The sequence below is a fragment of the Amblyomma maculatum genome, chromosome 2, assembly GCF_055883805.1.
Source record: "Amblyomma maculatum isolate TAMU_Amacu chromosome 2, ASM5588380v1, whole genome shotgun sequence".
In the NCBI taxonomy this organism is placed as follows: Eukaryota; Metazoa; Arthropoda; class Arachnida; order Ixodida; family Ixodidae; genus Amblyomma; species Amblyomma maculatum.
This window is the reverse complement of record NC_139345.1, coordinates 156348818-156366049: the sequence shown is the minus strand read 5'-3', so window position 1 is coordinate 156366049 and position 17232 is coordinate 156348818. Positions and strand designations below refer to the sequence as shown.

The 17232-nt window shown below is 43.6% G+C and overlaps 1 protein-coding gene across 5 annotated transcripts; it reads right to left on the bottom strand.

The window, feature by feature from the left end:
* Positions 1–1524: 1524 nt before the first annotated feature.
* On the bottom strand, positions 1525–15064 carry LOC146200239 (uncharacterized). 5 transcript variants are annotated; one of them, XM_084595434.1, is made up of 3 exons: positions 14270–15064; positions 13950–14026; positions 1525–5174 (listed from the first exon to the last, which is right to left on the bottom strand). In XM_084595434.1, exons 1-3 carry the CDS (start codon positions 14831–14833, stop codon positions 5054–5056), a joined length of 762 nt encoding a protein of 253 aa, XP_084451560.1. In that variant the 5' UTR covers positions 14834–15064; the 3' UTR covers positions 1525–5053. The 5 variants fall into 5 exon arrangements, with proteins under 5 accessions (XP_084451560.1, XP_084451561.1, XP_084451562.1 ...); XM_084595435.1 differs by having other exon boundaries at positions 1527–5174; positions 14531–15062; XM_084595436.1 differs by having other exon boundaries at positions 1527–5174; positions 14687–15061.
* Between the last annotated feature and the right edge of the window lie 2168 nt (positions 15065–17232).

Genomic DNA, 17232 nt, shown 5'->3' with positions numbered 1-17232 from the left:
CAGTCCATTACTACTCTGTACCCGGAGGTAAGCGAGGAAACCCGGCGGTAGCTCCCATTGCTATCCAAAACATAAGCTCAAAGAATCTTCCTTGATCAAGATTTGAATGGGCAAAGAAGCGAATGATCATTCTCATGATGTGTGCAGCAGACATTTCAGCGAGCAAAATTTTTGTCCATGGAGGTGACGCTAAACAGTTCGGTGAGCGGCAGAAGAAACGGTGCATACGTTTTAATTTGCGCTTGTCACTTGTGAAGCTAACAATATTATTACTGAAAGTATGGGAAAGATGGTGGCTTCTTCATGAAGCAGCACGCTACCAAAGAAAGGAAGGATCGTGCGAAAGCCAGAAGGTCTCAAGTTATTCTAAATGAACGTGTTGGCATGGAAAGTTTCACTGAACTGAACTAGAAGATTGCCTCGGGCAGCGGTATAAATGGTGGGCTGTCTCGGGCAGTGTCTCCAATACTGTAGTAATTTCAAATGACAGAGTCCGTGAATAAGCGAATGATAGAGCATTGCATACATGTTGTGATGTGGTCATCGAGATATGCGTAAAAAAAAAAAGAAAAAGAAAGAAACCTACTGGGCGCGGGGATATCCGCTCTAACCAAGAGTGCCAATGATGATATTCACCGCGCAAGAATTCGCTGCGTAGAATGCACGTCTTCACTGTTAAAAGTTAATCCATGTCATCCTCACAGTCAAATTTGTCTGGTTCAAGGCAGCAGGCGAACAGTGCCGCTTCCGCCGGCGCTATGCGAAGGTGCTCAGCCTTCGTCAGACTCCTGACTGTCCTCTGCTCTTGCCGAGGAATCCTATTACCTGTTCAGTGACCGTTTAAGTCTGACTGCTTGTGTAGCAGATTCAGTTTCGTTTTTTTTTCATAACAGCAGCAATGCTGCAGCTGGTGCACGTTGTCGTATGTAAAGCTCGCCAACTTCGATAACTCTGATTTGGTAAGTGCTTTCTTGCCGAATGAGTGGGTCCAATACCACAAAATAAACTTGTACAGGCACAGACCAAGGTGTATAATAAATAAATAAATGAATGTAATGTTAACGCGCAACTGAATTGCCTAGGAGAGCATCCTACAGCAGCCATTCAATGCGCGTTATCCCACTTAGTTTGTCACACGGCCGCTTCCGAGGGGCGGCGTCACGATATGTCCTCGCACCCAATACCTCCATGTTTTGTGGCACCGGAATGCACATCTGGTGCAAACTACCAAGCATGAAGTGCACAACAGCAAAATGGCTACATGCTCTTTTCTGATGGGAAGAAACAGGGGTTTTATATTCTGAAGTTAATGGAGGTTTCAAGAATTGTCATAAAAAAAAAACAGGCAAAGGTATGCGCATATAATAGCAAGCTCCTCTAAAGTCTCAAAGTATGCTCTCACGTATACTTATGCTTGTTTGGGCTTTTCTCGTAGCTTTTAAATCAAAAGAGCGACGGGCAATAGCTCGGCTATCAGCAACACAATGCTAATCCCTCTCCCCTTTTGCTACACATAATACGACATAAGGACCTTTGGACATGTGCCTTTTTATATGTGGGAGTGCTTGTTGCTAAAACAAGCCAACTCTCATAACGCAAAAATAATATGTTTCTGTTTGTAAGCTCAAAAGTATACAGCATGAGCCCATCTATTTCAGCCTCCTCGATAATGTCTAGACAAGGCCCAAAACAAGTCCGACGATCACAAAGGTCACATATTATAGAGAAGGCTTCTCAAAGAAGAAAGGGAATATGAGAATAAAATATTTTTGCTGAAGAAAAAAAAAGCTCGCAGTGACCACCGTCCAAACCGTACATGCAAGAGTGCAGCCAATACCGCGAATAGCAGACGACATGGGGATGATATCTCGTGATGTCAGCAGCCAATGGTTGTCAGACCAGAAAGCTGATTTCAATACTAATAATAAAAATTTGTTTTAAAAATATCTAATGCACCGAATGAGCTCAAATTTCGAGAATTTATAATTTAACGTGTGTGGAGCAAAATGCAATAATCAGTTTATGCCCAATTGCTAGCTGTCATGGCCTAATCGCATGTCCCAGTCAATTAAGACACAGTGTACCTTGCTTGCAAGCTGCGGCAGTACACCTCACAGCAAGAGACCCCTGCAGCTCCAATGGAGTGGAGCGTAACACATGAAAGCTTTGTAAAGAGAGCAAAAAAAGTGCACAAGCTTTGCCGTCACGGCCACAAATTGTACGGCAGTCTGCTTGTACATATGCTAGCTTATGGCTGATGGCAGTACAGATAATCCTGGTGGCGCATAACCTCCAGAGAATTGTTTAATATATATAGTGATCAATGTATTGGGATGCACAATAACAGTAACAACCAACAAACTTTTAGCGAGTGAATGAGGCATGCTAAACTTGAGCGCATACAGACAACACTCGCAGAAACGGTCACATTTACAATGCTCTCTCCTCCCATTTTCAAGAACAGAACACTGAACACGGTATAATAATGCAATGATGCCCATATATTATGCTGACCTTTTTATGCCTTCATTCAGACTTAAAAAAAACAAAAGCTGATTCAAGCTTAACTACACCGCATTTTAAGCACACCACCATAGACTCGGTACTTGCCGATCGACCCAGAAGGGCAGAAGTCTGAGTATCCAGCATGCTTTGCGCTTTCGCTCATCCCGTGGGGTCTATGACATTAGTCTCCGTTTTTTTTTTTTTTTTTTTTCCTTTCGATACCAACCTTGTGTTCCTTCCTCTGCAGCAGCTTCCTTACAGGTGCACTAATGTGAAAATCTGAACCGAAGTGTGGTGTGTCATCTATATGAGCATTGCAGCTCTGCCGTTTTATTTTGTTTTTTTTTATGGCGTCGTGAAGAACCTTTCACCAGCATGTAGTGCACTAAACACCTCAATCAGCTTTGTAATACTGAACTATATTCTTTGAACCGACAAGCAATACTGCATGCTGATTCGTCACATGCATATCAATGAATGAGAGGTCACTATATGTTCTCCCATCTGCGCTAAATGAAAATATGCACCTCTGAAACATTGGAGTGTTGTATTGCTGACAGCACACGTATCGGTACACCAAAGGCAGAGGGGACCAGATGGACTTGCACAAAATTTAAGCCTGCTTCACGTGCGAGCAAAAACGCTAACGATTTCTGCCGCGGTGACGCAAAAACCAGTTTTCAGCTGTCGTTGCCACTTTTGCTGCTGTGTTCCATGTGAACCAGCCTTTACACTGCATCTTGTCTTTGTATTATACACACTTATCAAAAGGTATGCAAGATACAGTAAACAGACATCAGCTGCTGATACAATGCAGTGCAGCGTGAACATCACTGGCACAGTCTTTTCATGTCAAACTTTGGTGGTGGTTCAGCGTTCCTTGCACATTGCTGTGGTATAATTCATCTGCGCATCTTTCATTTCATAATTTTCTAGACACAAGCAGGAATGAAAATCGAATAGCATCATTTATAAAAAAGCTCAAAAGTAACAACACATTTCACAGGGTCATAGAATTAATATTTAATGGTCATTGTTATGCTGAAAGTGCAGTGACAATCTTTTAGGCATCAGATGATCAGAGGCACCTGTTTGAAAAGGAATTACATAAAGTTTATAAAATATCAGGACTATAAAGAACATGAGTGCAGTATCTTTAGCAAAGATTTGCTGTTAAGTTGTAAGTTTTGAGGCATCATATCAATTATTAGGCATTTTCAACCTTTTTTCAACCTTGTTTGACCCAGCATGCATTAGTAGTACACAGAACTTCATGTGCAAAAAGAACCCTAGGTCCAAAAGTTCCACATAATCCTTCATTCTGCTACTGCAGTCTGGACACAGATTCATCACACACACATATATATATCATATATGCTTCATCGCAAACCCTAGCTCGATATGTGCACCTTCACATTTCCAAATGCATACCGGGACACACACTTCAAATTTTACATGATGCATGAACACTGCCACATTTTCCGTTATTCATGACCAGAACGGCAGCCAACTGGAACAACAGCCTCCATCACCTGACAACCATCTCCTTTCATTTTAAATTCTGTGAAAGTGCTAACTACTGAACTTAGTTAGGCTTCACTTTCCATATCACCGCACCCTCTACGTAATGTCAATTGTCAGGATTATCAAGGTATGAAATGAAATAATATAGCACACGTTTGTACATTTTTGGAGTAGAAAAGGACAGGCAGTCCTCTACAGTCTTGCATTTCGCATCTGCACCTGCTTCGATATGTTGCTGCAGTGAATCAACCCCTTTAAACCCCATCTTTCCAAGCATCTTCCAAGGTTCTTTTTGCCCAGATATGATGCAGTTTAATTTATCCAAGTGTGGCCAGGTGGGTGTTCGTTTTCTTTTTTTACCTGGCCACAACATCAGTGTGTTGGGGACCCCATCACCAGCATTGTGCACTGCAAGATGTGGTCCCTTAACCAATATTGTGCTTCTTGATCGTGGCAATGTCCAGTTGTGGTTTGCAACCTCTTAGCAGTCACAAATATATGCACTTGCTGAGAGAAATGAGCAACAGCTTTCCATAGGTTGGTGGAGGAATATACACATGCAGTCCTTGTCAAAAGTTATACAGCCCAGGAGGCCTGCTTCTAAGCCACATGGTGGTGCTCCATTAACATTTATTAGAGTTCTTGTTAGAGTGGCATAGAAAATTATCTTACCTTCAGGAGGTTTGAAACACTCATAATGGATTACGAGACACACGGTGCGGCCAAGGAACAGACCCCCTGAGCTCTAAACCTTTGACACAGACTGTGCTACCTTGTGCACTGTGGAAACAAGGAACAGCACTGGATACGGTCGTATTTCCTCTCACAGGCAACTGCGATCTTAAGGAACTGAAGGGCCTGCGTTGGGCTAGACACAGCAAAGAAGATCGACGTTCAAGTGACATTTCCATCAGAACATAGCTCGTCAAGGGGCGTCCACTCCCCAGCAACTTCGTTCATCTCTGACACCAGTCTTTGGGTGCTGAGAACTTGCCCAAGCTGTATACTTGTTGGCTCGCTGCAGTTATCTCCATACTTCCACAGGCCTGGGCTGTGGCTTTCTTCTTCCACAATGGCTGGTTGAACCAGGTTCTGATGTAGCCATAACGGCGTGCGGTGGTGACAACGGCCAGCAACGTCGACAGCTAGGAATCAGAAAAAGAAATTGCAACGGTGCTTTACTGCAAGTGAATACTAAATGCTATAACTAGAAATGCAGTAAAACACTGTAGCAAAGCAACACTGAGCAAACTTTTTCGAACCATATAGGAAAAGAATTAGAATCCTTCCTGCATTGGTGGTCGGTATTATGAACTGCATGGCAACGTGCAATAACCGCGATACTCTGCTTGCGCAGACATTTTTGCTTAACATGTTTTGTGTAACCTTGCGATGGAATATCGAAAAAAATGAATTATGAACAGCAAAGCAAAATCAAAGCACAGCTACACATCAAGTTAATGCAGTGAGAACTAGTTCACCTCTAACGCAGGCTTGGCAGGAAGACAACACAGGTTGCAGAACAACAGCAATTGCAGCAAGCGCACTAGATATTTCCAAGTCTTTTTTTTTTTTTTTTTTCTCCTAGTACAGTGTTCCAGAAGGCTTCTAGAACATTTCACTGCCAGCTTAAAAGAAGATCATTTTTCCTCAAAATTTATGCATACACATATCTTCTGCACGTTCACAATCATCGAGGTGCGCTGCAGTGCCCTTATTCTCATATGGTCAGCTTATATTTCTGTCATTTTCTCAAACTGACAAGGCATTTGCTCACAGCGTATGACAATAGCCACCACAAATATACTTTCACCCGGTATGCAATGCACTGAACAGATATTGCTTTTGGAGGCATTTTGAACCTTGCCAACTTAATGCGTTGCTGCCACTAGCATTTGACAGTGTTATTTTCAAGCAGTTGAAAGTACAGCTTGGCATTAGCACTTTTAACCTCTAGTGTTTAGAATGTTTATGCCACGATGTTTTTTTCTACATAAACAAAATGCCGTCATTTGAAGGATGTCCATGCCTTTTTTTTTTTTTCTTTCTGCTTTGGGTGCAAATTAAGTCCCTGCCTCAGCTAGAGAATGTTACGTGAGTTGTAAGTTGTTAATCATGTGTAGGTGCAAACTCGAGGTCAGGGTACGTATCGTACTTGCGAATGATTTATTAGAAGAGAGAGAGAAAAATAAACTCTGCTTAACAATAAAAACACTGGTAATAACAGATAACAATACAGGCCCATAAAACGATAATGCTAAAATCTCCAGAGACAGTCTTATGTTTTTCTGTGAGAGCATGAGAGACAGCATTTTTTGTCAAAAAGGGAAACTTCGCATATGCGACACTGATTTGTGACATATAGCCAACAGTAACTGATACCAAGTGAGATCAGAGATTTTCGGTGTGTGCAGTGATCGACATGAAATAATATTAATAAAAATAATCAATTAGCAAGCAGAAGGAGAAACAACCACATGTTACCAGTGAGACCCAGACCCATGACCTCCAAATTTTGCATCCGGTTTTCTGCTGACTGAGCTACGGCAATGGCTGTTCACTACTTTCCTAAGTATTTATGTGGGCTATAGCCTAACCTCGAGAGTGTTTAGCAGCACCAGCAGCGTGGAGCATCCTGTATTACCGTGAGTGTCACATAGAATGTGGATCAAAGGGGAGGGTGGGAGCTGTGTATAACCCTTCTCACTACCTACGCTATCAAGGCTAACAGATCAGAGGTCCTTGTTAGGCTAATCAGCAATGATGAATGAGAAAGCAAATGATATTAGGAAACTCCATATTCCCACTGACAGCACAGAGCTGTATTCTTGAAGAAAAAAAACATTGAAATACATGAAGTTGCTGATCTAGAAAATGAGGATGTTATGCAGAAGATCCAAGATCTGGCTCAAAAACTACATCTCCCTGTGCCTGAAAAAATAAATAGAAGCTGTGCACAGACTGAAAGTGCGAGATGGGAAGACTGCACCAATCTTGGTTAGGTTTACGCACAGAATGACCAGAGACAGATGGATAGAAAAGCGCAAACAGTTGAACTTAGAAGGAATTTTCGTACATAAAAATTTGACACCGCGAGCGAGAAACCTTCTCTGGATGACAAAGATAGCAGCAAAATCGAAAGATTTCAAGTTTGTTTAGACAAGGAACAGAAATATCTTGGTCAGGAAGACTGCCAGGGCCTCCATGATTCAAGTGAAGGACGCGGCAGACCACGATAAGGTGCATTAAAATGTCGAAGAGCTTCTGTTAATTCCACGACTGGGGAGTATATGTGCACGACGCCTTAAATAATAACTACAAGCATTCCATTGAAATTGACCGACATACAAATTAATATAAGAAGTGTTAAAAAATACTGGGATCAACTGAAGTATTATTTAGCCAGTGCAACCATTTGTCTGGACATAACAGTTGCATGTGGAACAAATTTGCAAAGTGCAGAGTGCTGCATTTACAACCTAGACGGTTATAAACAATACAAGTTTTGAAGGGTTGAATGCAAGGGAGGAGGAATTTTAGTTTTTGTGAGGACAGAACACTGCTCAGAAGTGATTCATAGTACATTCAAAACCACTGAATCGGTTATATAACTTACCACTCGTAATGAAAACTATGCCATCTGTGGAATTTATAGGCCTCCAAGTACCGATGTAGAGCAGTTTTTGATAGAGCTAAACACTGCTTTCACAAATGTGCACTATAAATCCAATTCTCAATGGAGACGTTAATACTGATGTACAGAACTCTGTTAAGCCCCATGTACAAGGTTACTTGAATCTTTTATCAGAATATGGACCAATTAATATAATTGAAGATTAAACGAGGGCGGAGCGGCGCGAAGATCAGTTTACACACAGCTGCATAGACCATACTGTGACAAACTGTAAAACGAACTGTGGCTGGTGTGATGAGACAGGAAGCAGCTGATCATTATTTTGTCTGTGCAGCTTATTTGAAAGAGCAAGTGGTCCCAAGCTAAAATGAACAGCATAAAACGACGGAGATAAACATTGCATTAGCGGACAAACTGATAAAGCAGTTCAATTAGAACTCTCTGACGCAACACAATCATGTCAAAATATATGAAAAGCTTGTAAAACATATTAGCTGGCATATACTCTAAAGCATGTAAGGAGAAGGTGATCAAACAAAAGAATGCAAAATGTCTGTGCATAAACAAGGAAATAATGGAGATTTGAAATGAAAATGATCCCATTTGGAAGCGGTGCAGGAAAAACCCAGAAAACTTAGTTCTAAAGGCAGAGTACAAGAGAATTTGCAATTTAGTAACAGCAAAACAGAGGTTGGCTAAAGAATGTTTCTTTTTCAAAAGGTTCAACGACAGTTCAAGGAACGTGAGAGCAATATGGGAGCTCCTTGGGGAGCTTATGTCCAGGAAAAAGAAGCATAGTACTGATGATACCATTCAGGAAAGCTAAGTGAGTGATTTCAGAGCCTTAGCATGTGAATTAATGATCACTTCATAAATTCCAATGATGAACTTAGGGAAGTACTGTAAAATTTGAAAACAAGGTTGATGTGGGCACATTTCTGAACTCAGCATATTTACCAACAATGACAGAGAATAACCTCCTCTGTATCCTAAACAAAATACAGATTGGTAAACCGCCATGTATTGACAGTATAAGAGGAACAGATCTAATTTGAAACATTATTGAACTGAAACATGTTATCCTAGCAATTATTAAAGGATCACTAATGACTGGTGTTACACCCACTGCGCTTAAAAAGTGTGATATGATTTCTGTACAAGAAAGGGAGAAAGTGATGTACAGAATTATAGGCCAATAGCAATACTGCCTGCTTTAGTGCACATTATGGGGAAATATTTAGTAAAAGTAATGACTAGCTTTTCAGAGAAAAGCATTGTTTTTATCTACTCAATATGGGTTCAGGACAGGGCACCATAACGCTGCTTGAAAACTTTTCAGACCTTCTGCACTCAAAAAGTGATGACAATGAAATCATACTGTGCTTGTTTTTGGATTTGACAAAAGCATTTGATACTATTAACAGAGATCTGCTATTGTTTATGCTAGTAAATATGGGATTTCGGGGGCCATTTGTGTCGGTAGTGAAAAATTACTTTGTGACTTGCAAACAAACAGTGAGAACTAGTGAAAGTTATAGCGACCTGAAGGAAAGCAAATATGGAGTTCTCCAAGGTTCTTCGCTGGGCCCTTTATTATTCATTTTACATGTGAATGACCTCGAGCTCCTGATTTTGCACTCGATACGCTATCAATTTGCAGATGACACAGCGCTGGTCTTGCCTCAACCAAACCTTCACGTGGCATGCAGTTATTTGCAGTCCGATGCTCACAAAATCGTGAGCTGGTTTGAAAAAAAAAACTTCATATTTGTCAACGAGTCAAATACTAAGCTTTTGTGCTCCCACAATCCCCACAGGAAACTAGATATGCCAAGACCAATAATCCTGCACACGGAAGCATGCACAAACTGCACGTGCATCCCTATCCAATACATACAGTATCCGTGGAAAGTATTTGGGCATCGAATTTGACGATGCATTCTGCTGGAATAAGCATGTGGAGGCTGTGTCAGAAGCTAAGAGCTTTGTAAGCCAAGCTGTATCATATCAGAAGCTGCACAACCCTTGAGATGAGAAAAATAGTGTTTAAAATCAATTGGTGAAAATATTTTACGTTATCAAATCAAATAAACAGGCTCGTAAATAAATGCGTGAAAAACATGGCATATGGTGTTGCAACGGGTGCCATGAATGAAAATGATATAGCCAAGCTGATAGATGTTTTACATTTAGAGGAGTTATGTGACTATGTAATATATACAAACCGATATTTCATCCGTGAATTTAAAATCGTAAAACCAAAAAGTAAATCCAACCTGCAGAAAACAGACACATACATATTGCCAAAAATATACACGAAGCATGAAAAGAGAGAGAGCATGAAGTGGATTATGACTAGCAGCTTACCGGTATCGCTAAAGAGGAAAGTATATAACAGTTGCATCTTACCTGTACTCACCTATGGGGCTGAAACGTGGAGGCTAACCAAGAGGGTTCTACTTAAGTTGAGGACAACTCAGAGGGCTATAGAACGAAAAATGGTAGGGGTAACATTAAGAGATTGGAAGCGGACAGAGTGGGTCAGAGAAATACCTCAAGTTACTGACATTCTAGTGGAAATTAAGAAGAAGAAATGGACATGGGCAGGACATGTAGTGCAAAGAGAGGATAACCCATGGTCGCTTAGGGTAACAAACTGGATTCCGAGGGATGGAAAGCGTAGCAGGGGGCGGCAGAAAGTTAGGTGGGCGGATGAGGTTAAGAAGTTCGTAGGGGTCAAGTGGATGCAGCTAGCACAGAACCGGGTTAAGTGGAGAAATATGGGAGAGGCCTTCGCCCTGCAGTGGGTATAGTCAGGCTGATGATCATGATGAAAAGAGGTGCAGAAGTTTTCACTTCCCTTTTTATTCAATTTGTTATCTAAGCAAGACTTGTGCTTCAGTTCGGTTCAAATGCGAAGCAAGCACTAAGAAACATTTGTTTTTTACGTAGTATGTCATCAAAAAGTTGATGCCATTGCTACCTGCTTGTTTTTTCTTTCATTTTGTTTACATGGGTTTTTGTTTTTTGCAAATTTGTCTAATGTCTGGCGGTCCCCCTGACAGCTTCGCTTTAGGACCTCCTTCTGTACCAAACAAATTATACTAATTTGTAAAATAGATTTCTGAAAATACAAAACCTGAAAACAAAAAAAGCAGAGAAAATTTGAAGCTGTGCCTTACTTTATGTACATAACTGTGCAATTGAATATGAACGCTAAGTTTTTAAGATTGTGTGGAAATTGTAACATCTTTTTGTTCGTCTGAAGGACCACTTATGTATATTGCTAGCTGCAAGCGCCGCATACAAGCAAAACGTGCTCACGTGGCAAATGACTGTAATAATAAAATGTGGTAGACTACTATTAAGCTTAATTATGATGCCTGTTACCTTAATTATTAATGCTACAGAACTAATATGTTACCAACTATATGATTATTATGCACACACTCTGGATACCTTCACTTGCTCACGAGTCACTACACATTCACACATACGTAAAATTTATCACTTTCACTCGTCGTAGTTGAGATCACTCCTAACTCCTTGATAGATATCCTGTTCCCTAACATAACTAAACTGCTTTCTTCACTCTTTCAAAGAACTGTCATCAAACTTTATCACTGTGACCATTTCACTTGGCTCCACTCCATAACTGTATACGATAACCGGTATACCTACACTCATTAAGTCATATCCTCTGCCCCTTCACGCATTTTTGGTTCTACATCCTCGACGATGACTTCTTTTTACTGGCCCTTCACCAACTGCAAGAAGCACTGCTTTATGACAGACAAAACGGGTTCTGCAGTATTTCACAAGTTTGAAGTGACTCCATTGTGGAAGATCAAATCAATTTCATGTGCTGCAGTTGGTTCGAATGGCACTCATAGCTGGTGCCATCACCAAACCAGCCGACGTATACAGCATCTACGGAAATTTGCTTGTTACATGGATGTTTTGATTGAACTCGCCTACCACCACTAATGGCTTTTTCCTCATCCAAGGCTGCAGAACTTATTGCTGCTGCTTCACTTGTTCCAGGCACGACATACGCACACAAAGTCCTCACACTGCCTAGTCACAAAGCACAACCTCATCGTACTGGCAGACCTGCTGAACCAAGAAGCCATCACCTGCTTCTATTCCTTGCTTGGCGTAAATGGCTACAACAGCAGCTTTGTTGTCAGGGCACTTCACTCTTCTTAATGATGAACAATAAAACACAGATCACAGCACCCTTTGCCCTGTGGTGAACATTAATCTAAGTTTGAATAATTGCCAGAATCTTAATAAGCATACATAACTACTCATGTATGGTTTGGTTTGGTTTGTGGGGTTTAACGTCCCAAAGCAACTCAGGCTATGAGAGACGCCGTAGTGGAGGACTCCGGAAATTTCGACCACCTGGGGTTCTTCAACGTGCACTGACATCGCACAGCACACAGGCGTCTTGCTTTTCGCCTCCATCGAAAAGCGGCCGCCGAGACCGGGATTCGATCCCGCGTTCTTTGGGAACAGTAGTCGAGCGCCGTAACCACTGCGCCACCCCGGCGGGGTTCTACTCATGCATGCATCATTAACTTAACTTTCCTTGAGAATTACTTGCACGGTCGAATCCAAGTAATAGTTCTCGGAAATATTAAAAGCAAACCTAGACAGTTGAGCGCTGGAATTCCCCAGGGGTCGATTTTAGCTCCCCTTTTATTCAACTTGTATGTTAATGATCTCAGTCAAGCAATTTTTCACTGTCGGGTGTTTCAATATGCAGATGGCACGCTTTTAAGTATCTCGTCATACTAATTACCATCAAGCCGTGGCTGAATTACAAACTGACACCACAAATGTTATCAGTTGGTACTGTAATAACTTAATTTCTATTAACCAAAATAAAACTAAATTAGTATGTTTTCACGATCCGCTGAAATCTATTCCTGTCATCACTCCAGTGTTTCTTCATTCTCCTCTGTGTAACAATTGTTCTTGCTCTCCTATTCCATACCTCTCAAGTGTCAATTATCTCGGTGTTCATTTCGATTCTAACATGTCCTGGAACACTCACTTGGCTAACGTTTGTGAAAGGCTGCGCAAAGTAGCCTGCCTGCTGTATTCTATTAAAGCACTATGCCCAATTTACATAAGGAAAACAATAGCACATGCATTGGCGTACAGTGTGTTGAGATATGGAATCTGTTCTTTTTATTTCTGTTCAATGTTTTGGGGCAATAAAGTTGATTCTTTACTAAAATCCATAATTCGGGCGGTGATGTATGGTGTGCACATTACTAACAATCCCGGTCTTTTTTTATGCTCGCACATGCCCTCGTTCAGGCTGTTATTCAAAGAAACGGTAATCCTTTCATATATATGGAACAATGAGTTCTGCCTCCCGCATGTGCCTGCCAGAACATTACGTCCACGCGACCGCTTTACCTTACCAAGAGTACGGACAAGATATGGCAAACGTGTCCGTGCCTTCTATGTACCTGATGTGTTGAACAACCTGCCAGATAATGTTTTATCTTCCAGCACAGGGAAAGAAGTAAAATCTTATATCTTTGATCTGTATGTGTAATTTTGTTTCTTTTCTTTCTTTCTTTGTTTTTTATTTTTTTTTCCCCGTCATTTCTTACTGCCTTTCTTTAGTTTTATTTTTATATATATATATATATATTGCATGTCTCTAAGACAATTCAATACAACAAACACCATCATGCATTCACTAGACCCACATCTATTCAGCTTGGAACAACGACCATTCATGGCATATGGGTAGCATGCCCAATTCACAGGTAAGGGTTTGATTCCTACCCTAAATGAAATTGGCGAATTTTCGTTTCAGCTCAGTCAATTTCCTTTGGTTACAGGAACTTCCTGCACAGTGAGGCACTTTGCACAATGTGCACTTTCAGGGCACAAGTGGCCCTGAAAGTGATGATTACCTCGCCTGTTCTTGAATTTTATCTATTTTTTCCCATTCGTTAAAACTTCTCTGCCCACGTCCGATTACTTTTTTTGCAACACATGATCTTTAACAATATTGCATGCTATATTTATCACAATGCTCCAATGGTGAAGTTGATGCATGTTGATATAGTAAGCATGCTACGCAGACTGCACAATAAATTATCTCAAAAATGACTGATAACAGTATAAGTACAGATTTCTTTTTCCTCTAAGCATGCTAGCATTGTTTGCAAGATGATGAGCATTATTATGCACCAATTTCATTTCTTGACTCACATGTTTGTGTGCCAAAGGATCTTTTCTTCACTTTCACGGTTACCTGCGCCGACTTGACTGCCACTTGAACGTTGACTTGCGTCGCCTCGTCGTTAGAGCTTTGGCATGGACAGTTCGTGCCTGTAGGCAAACACAGGGAAAAAAAGAAAGGCGCCTTAGCTCCTTGAAATCAGGACATCAAAGTGGCCCTGATCATCAAACATGAGTGGCAAATCTCGCTCGAAGCTATCTTTTAAGACCAATCGAAATTCCGTTCTGCCTCGGGTTTGTAAACACTGGAAAAAAAAAAAATAATAATCTGAGATTCTCCGATAGATTGAGGCAAATAATTAGAGCAAGATACATGTATGCACAATTACAGACAACTTTTTGTTGTGCTCGGCGGCGGCGTTGAGCCTCCGCTTCGGCGGCGCGAACGGCAGGGTCTGCTCGGCGGCGGCGCTTCGCCTCCCTTTCCGCGGCGCGAAAGGCCGGGTCCTCTCGGCGGCGGCGGCGTAGAGCCTCCGCTTCGGCGGCGCGAACGGCACGGTCTGCTCGGCGGCGGCGCTTAGCCTCCGCTTCGGCGGCGCGAAAGGCAGGGTCCTCTCGGCGGCGACGCCTAGCTTCAGCATAAGCGTCGCTTACTCCTGGCAGCTCTCGGCGACGGCGTTGAGCCTCCGCTTCGGCGGCGCGAACGGCAGAGTCTGCTCGGCGGCGGCGCTTAGCCTCTGCTTCAGCGATGCGCACTCCTGGATTTTCTCGACGGCGGCGACGATAAGCTTCTGCTGCGGCAGCACGCACCTCCGGGTTCTGGCGGCGACGGCGCTGGGCCTCTGCTCTGGCAGCTCGTTTGGCAGCAGCGGCAAACGAGTTACTTTCACCGGTCGCCTTGCTCATGGCCCAGAAAGGACTGGCACTAAATGCTGACATTTTGTGGGATGGTAGCATTGCAGCACCCTTGTCGTTTTAGAGCGCAGCTGTTTGGTGCCCGTTCCTCGTCGTCGTTGCCGGTGGCGTCGTCCCTCGTATAACCAGCTCAAGAAGCCTGGGTCAATGTTACTAGACCCAGCCAGCCAATCCAGCCACCCAGCTTCAGTTTAAAAACTGCGGAGCGCCGCGCGGCGCCGCCGCTGCCTTGCGCGGCGAGTGGCGCTGCTCCGCCCCCCTTTCATCCCCCCAGCGCTAGCAGCGACCGACTGATACCGCTGGAAGCCGCTGACGCCTCTAGAGAGTCAAGATAACGTGACTGCATAGAACACCGTCGCCGCCATGCAGAAAGAGGAGGGGAGGGTCTCCCCCCCTGTTCCTGTGTGGCGGATAGGGTGCTCTTCAGTTGCCGACGCGCCGGTTATTTCACGTAGGCCCCGGCACGTCGACGAATACGTGACCACCTTCCCACGGCTAGACCTGGTTCTTGGCGCTGCGGAAGCGAGGGTATCATATTGTTTGCGTCGGCATCGGCGGCGTTGTCCCTGAAACCAACTCCGCAGCTGGGGTTGACTCACTATCAGCGTCAGCAGCATCAGTCAGTCGCTGCTATCTCTTCCTTCCTCCCTTTATCGCGTTGTCCGCTTGCTGCGCGCGCTTCTGCCCCCATCGTTTGCCGCTGGGTGTACACGCCGCCCCCCTCCCCCCTCTTCCTGCGAGTCTCCGGTTGTCAAAGCGCCGGCTCGAACTTAATTCATTTCTTCGCTCCTCCTCCAATGCAACCCCTGTGCGGTGGCAATCAGAGAGCCAGATCGGTGGCGGCGGATCTCCAAGCTATCGAAACAAAGATAATAGGTTTGACGTAAGCGAAAAGAAAGAGGGCAGAATAAGTCAAGGAAGAAACTCGAGCTAATGACATTCTAGTCCAAATCACGACGAAGAAATGGGCATAGGCAGGACATATAATGTAAAGGTGCAGGGAGTAGTGGGGGACTTTAAAGGCCCACTGTCCACCCTCCGGTCGAAAATATTTTCTTCCCCGGGGACTGTGAGACTTCGCCCCTAGAACGCAAGGCCGCAAAATGTTTTTGAAAAGAGTAACTAATAATGCAGTTATAGCCACCGCAATCACCCGATTCTGTCATGCCTCTCTCCTTCCGTTCCCTCGCAAAGGTTTTTCACTCTCCTGCCCGATGTCGTCTAGCCTCCGCAATACAAATTCCCCTTCCTCCTCCGCGTTTGGCGGGAGGTGGGGCGTGGCTCTCCGCGAGCGCGAAAAAAAAGAAACGGTCGAGGGAGCGCGCGCCGCTGGATTCAGCCCGGCCGTGGCGAGGGAAAAGCGCGCTGCGAGCGGTAGACTCATCCTTCTCCCGTCAGTCAGCGAGACGGACCAATGGACATCGTTCGCGGTACGTACGTCATTGCTGTGGCCCGTCGGGCCAGCGCAGGAAACGGGGAAGCTGGCTTCCCGGAGGAGAGCATGAGAGAGCTTTGAATTGTATTTTCGATGCTTTGCGGCGCGCGTGTCACTGTAGCATTTCGCACAGACCATCTCCGGTACCTGATCGAAACACTGGGCTCCTTTGCTTAAAAGGGCCTTCCCTGGACAGTGGCCCTTTAATGTTGACATAAAGACAAACAGGAATTTCTTCACACTTATGCGGGAGAACATCCCATTCCTCTCGCTCGTAACGCGTCCCACGGCTGTGACAACCTCGCGAGGCATTTGTATAGATCTCGTCTTTGAGAATCAAGCATTGGTGTACCAAGTCGAACATATATCAGTCTATTTCTCCGACCACAAAGCTTCCTTCATGACTGTCAAGAACTGTTAGTGGAGTCTTTGTTAAAGGAATACGTGTGAAAAATAAAAAAAAAATTTAGCGCATACATGTGTTGCTCGATTTCTTTGCCTCAATCTGTCGAAAAGGTGAAACAGCTTATTTGCTGCGCTCAAATTTCGCATTAGGAAGTAACGTAATCGTCGGTAATTTTTTTTTTTTTTAGAGCGCAGCTCTTTGGCGCATGTTCTTGGGTTTCGCGTCGGCGTCGGCCTCCCAGCGCCGCCCCCTTTTCAGCCCCATACTTCCTGCGTGACGCCGACCGTGCCAACCTCGCGTGTTATCTGATCGCTGTGCGCGCTCCCCCATTCCACTGTACCCGTTCGCCGTTGCCCCCTCCCCACCTCTTCCTGCGTGGCGGCGAGGGTCTCTCCGGTTGCCGAAACGCAATGTTCCTATGGGCTTTCACGCTGCCTCCTGCAATTTCCCGATAACTTAATTACTCTCTTCATTTCTCCGACCAAAGCTTCTTTCATGACAGCCAATAACTCTTAGTGGAGTGCTTTGTTTCTTGAAGGAATACGTGTGAAAAAATTTTAAGAAGTCTGTAATTGTACATACGTGTCTTGCTCGAAATCT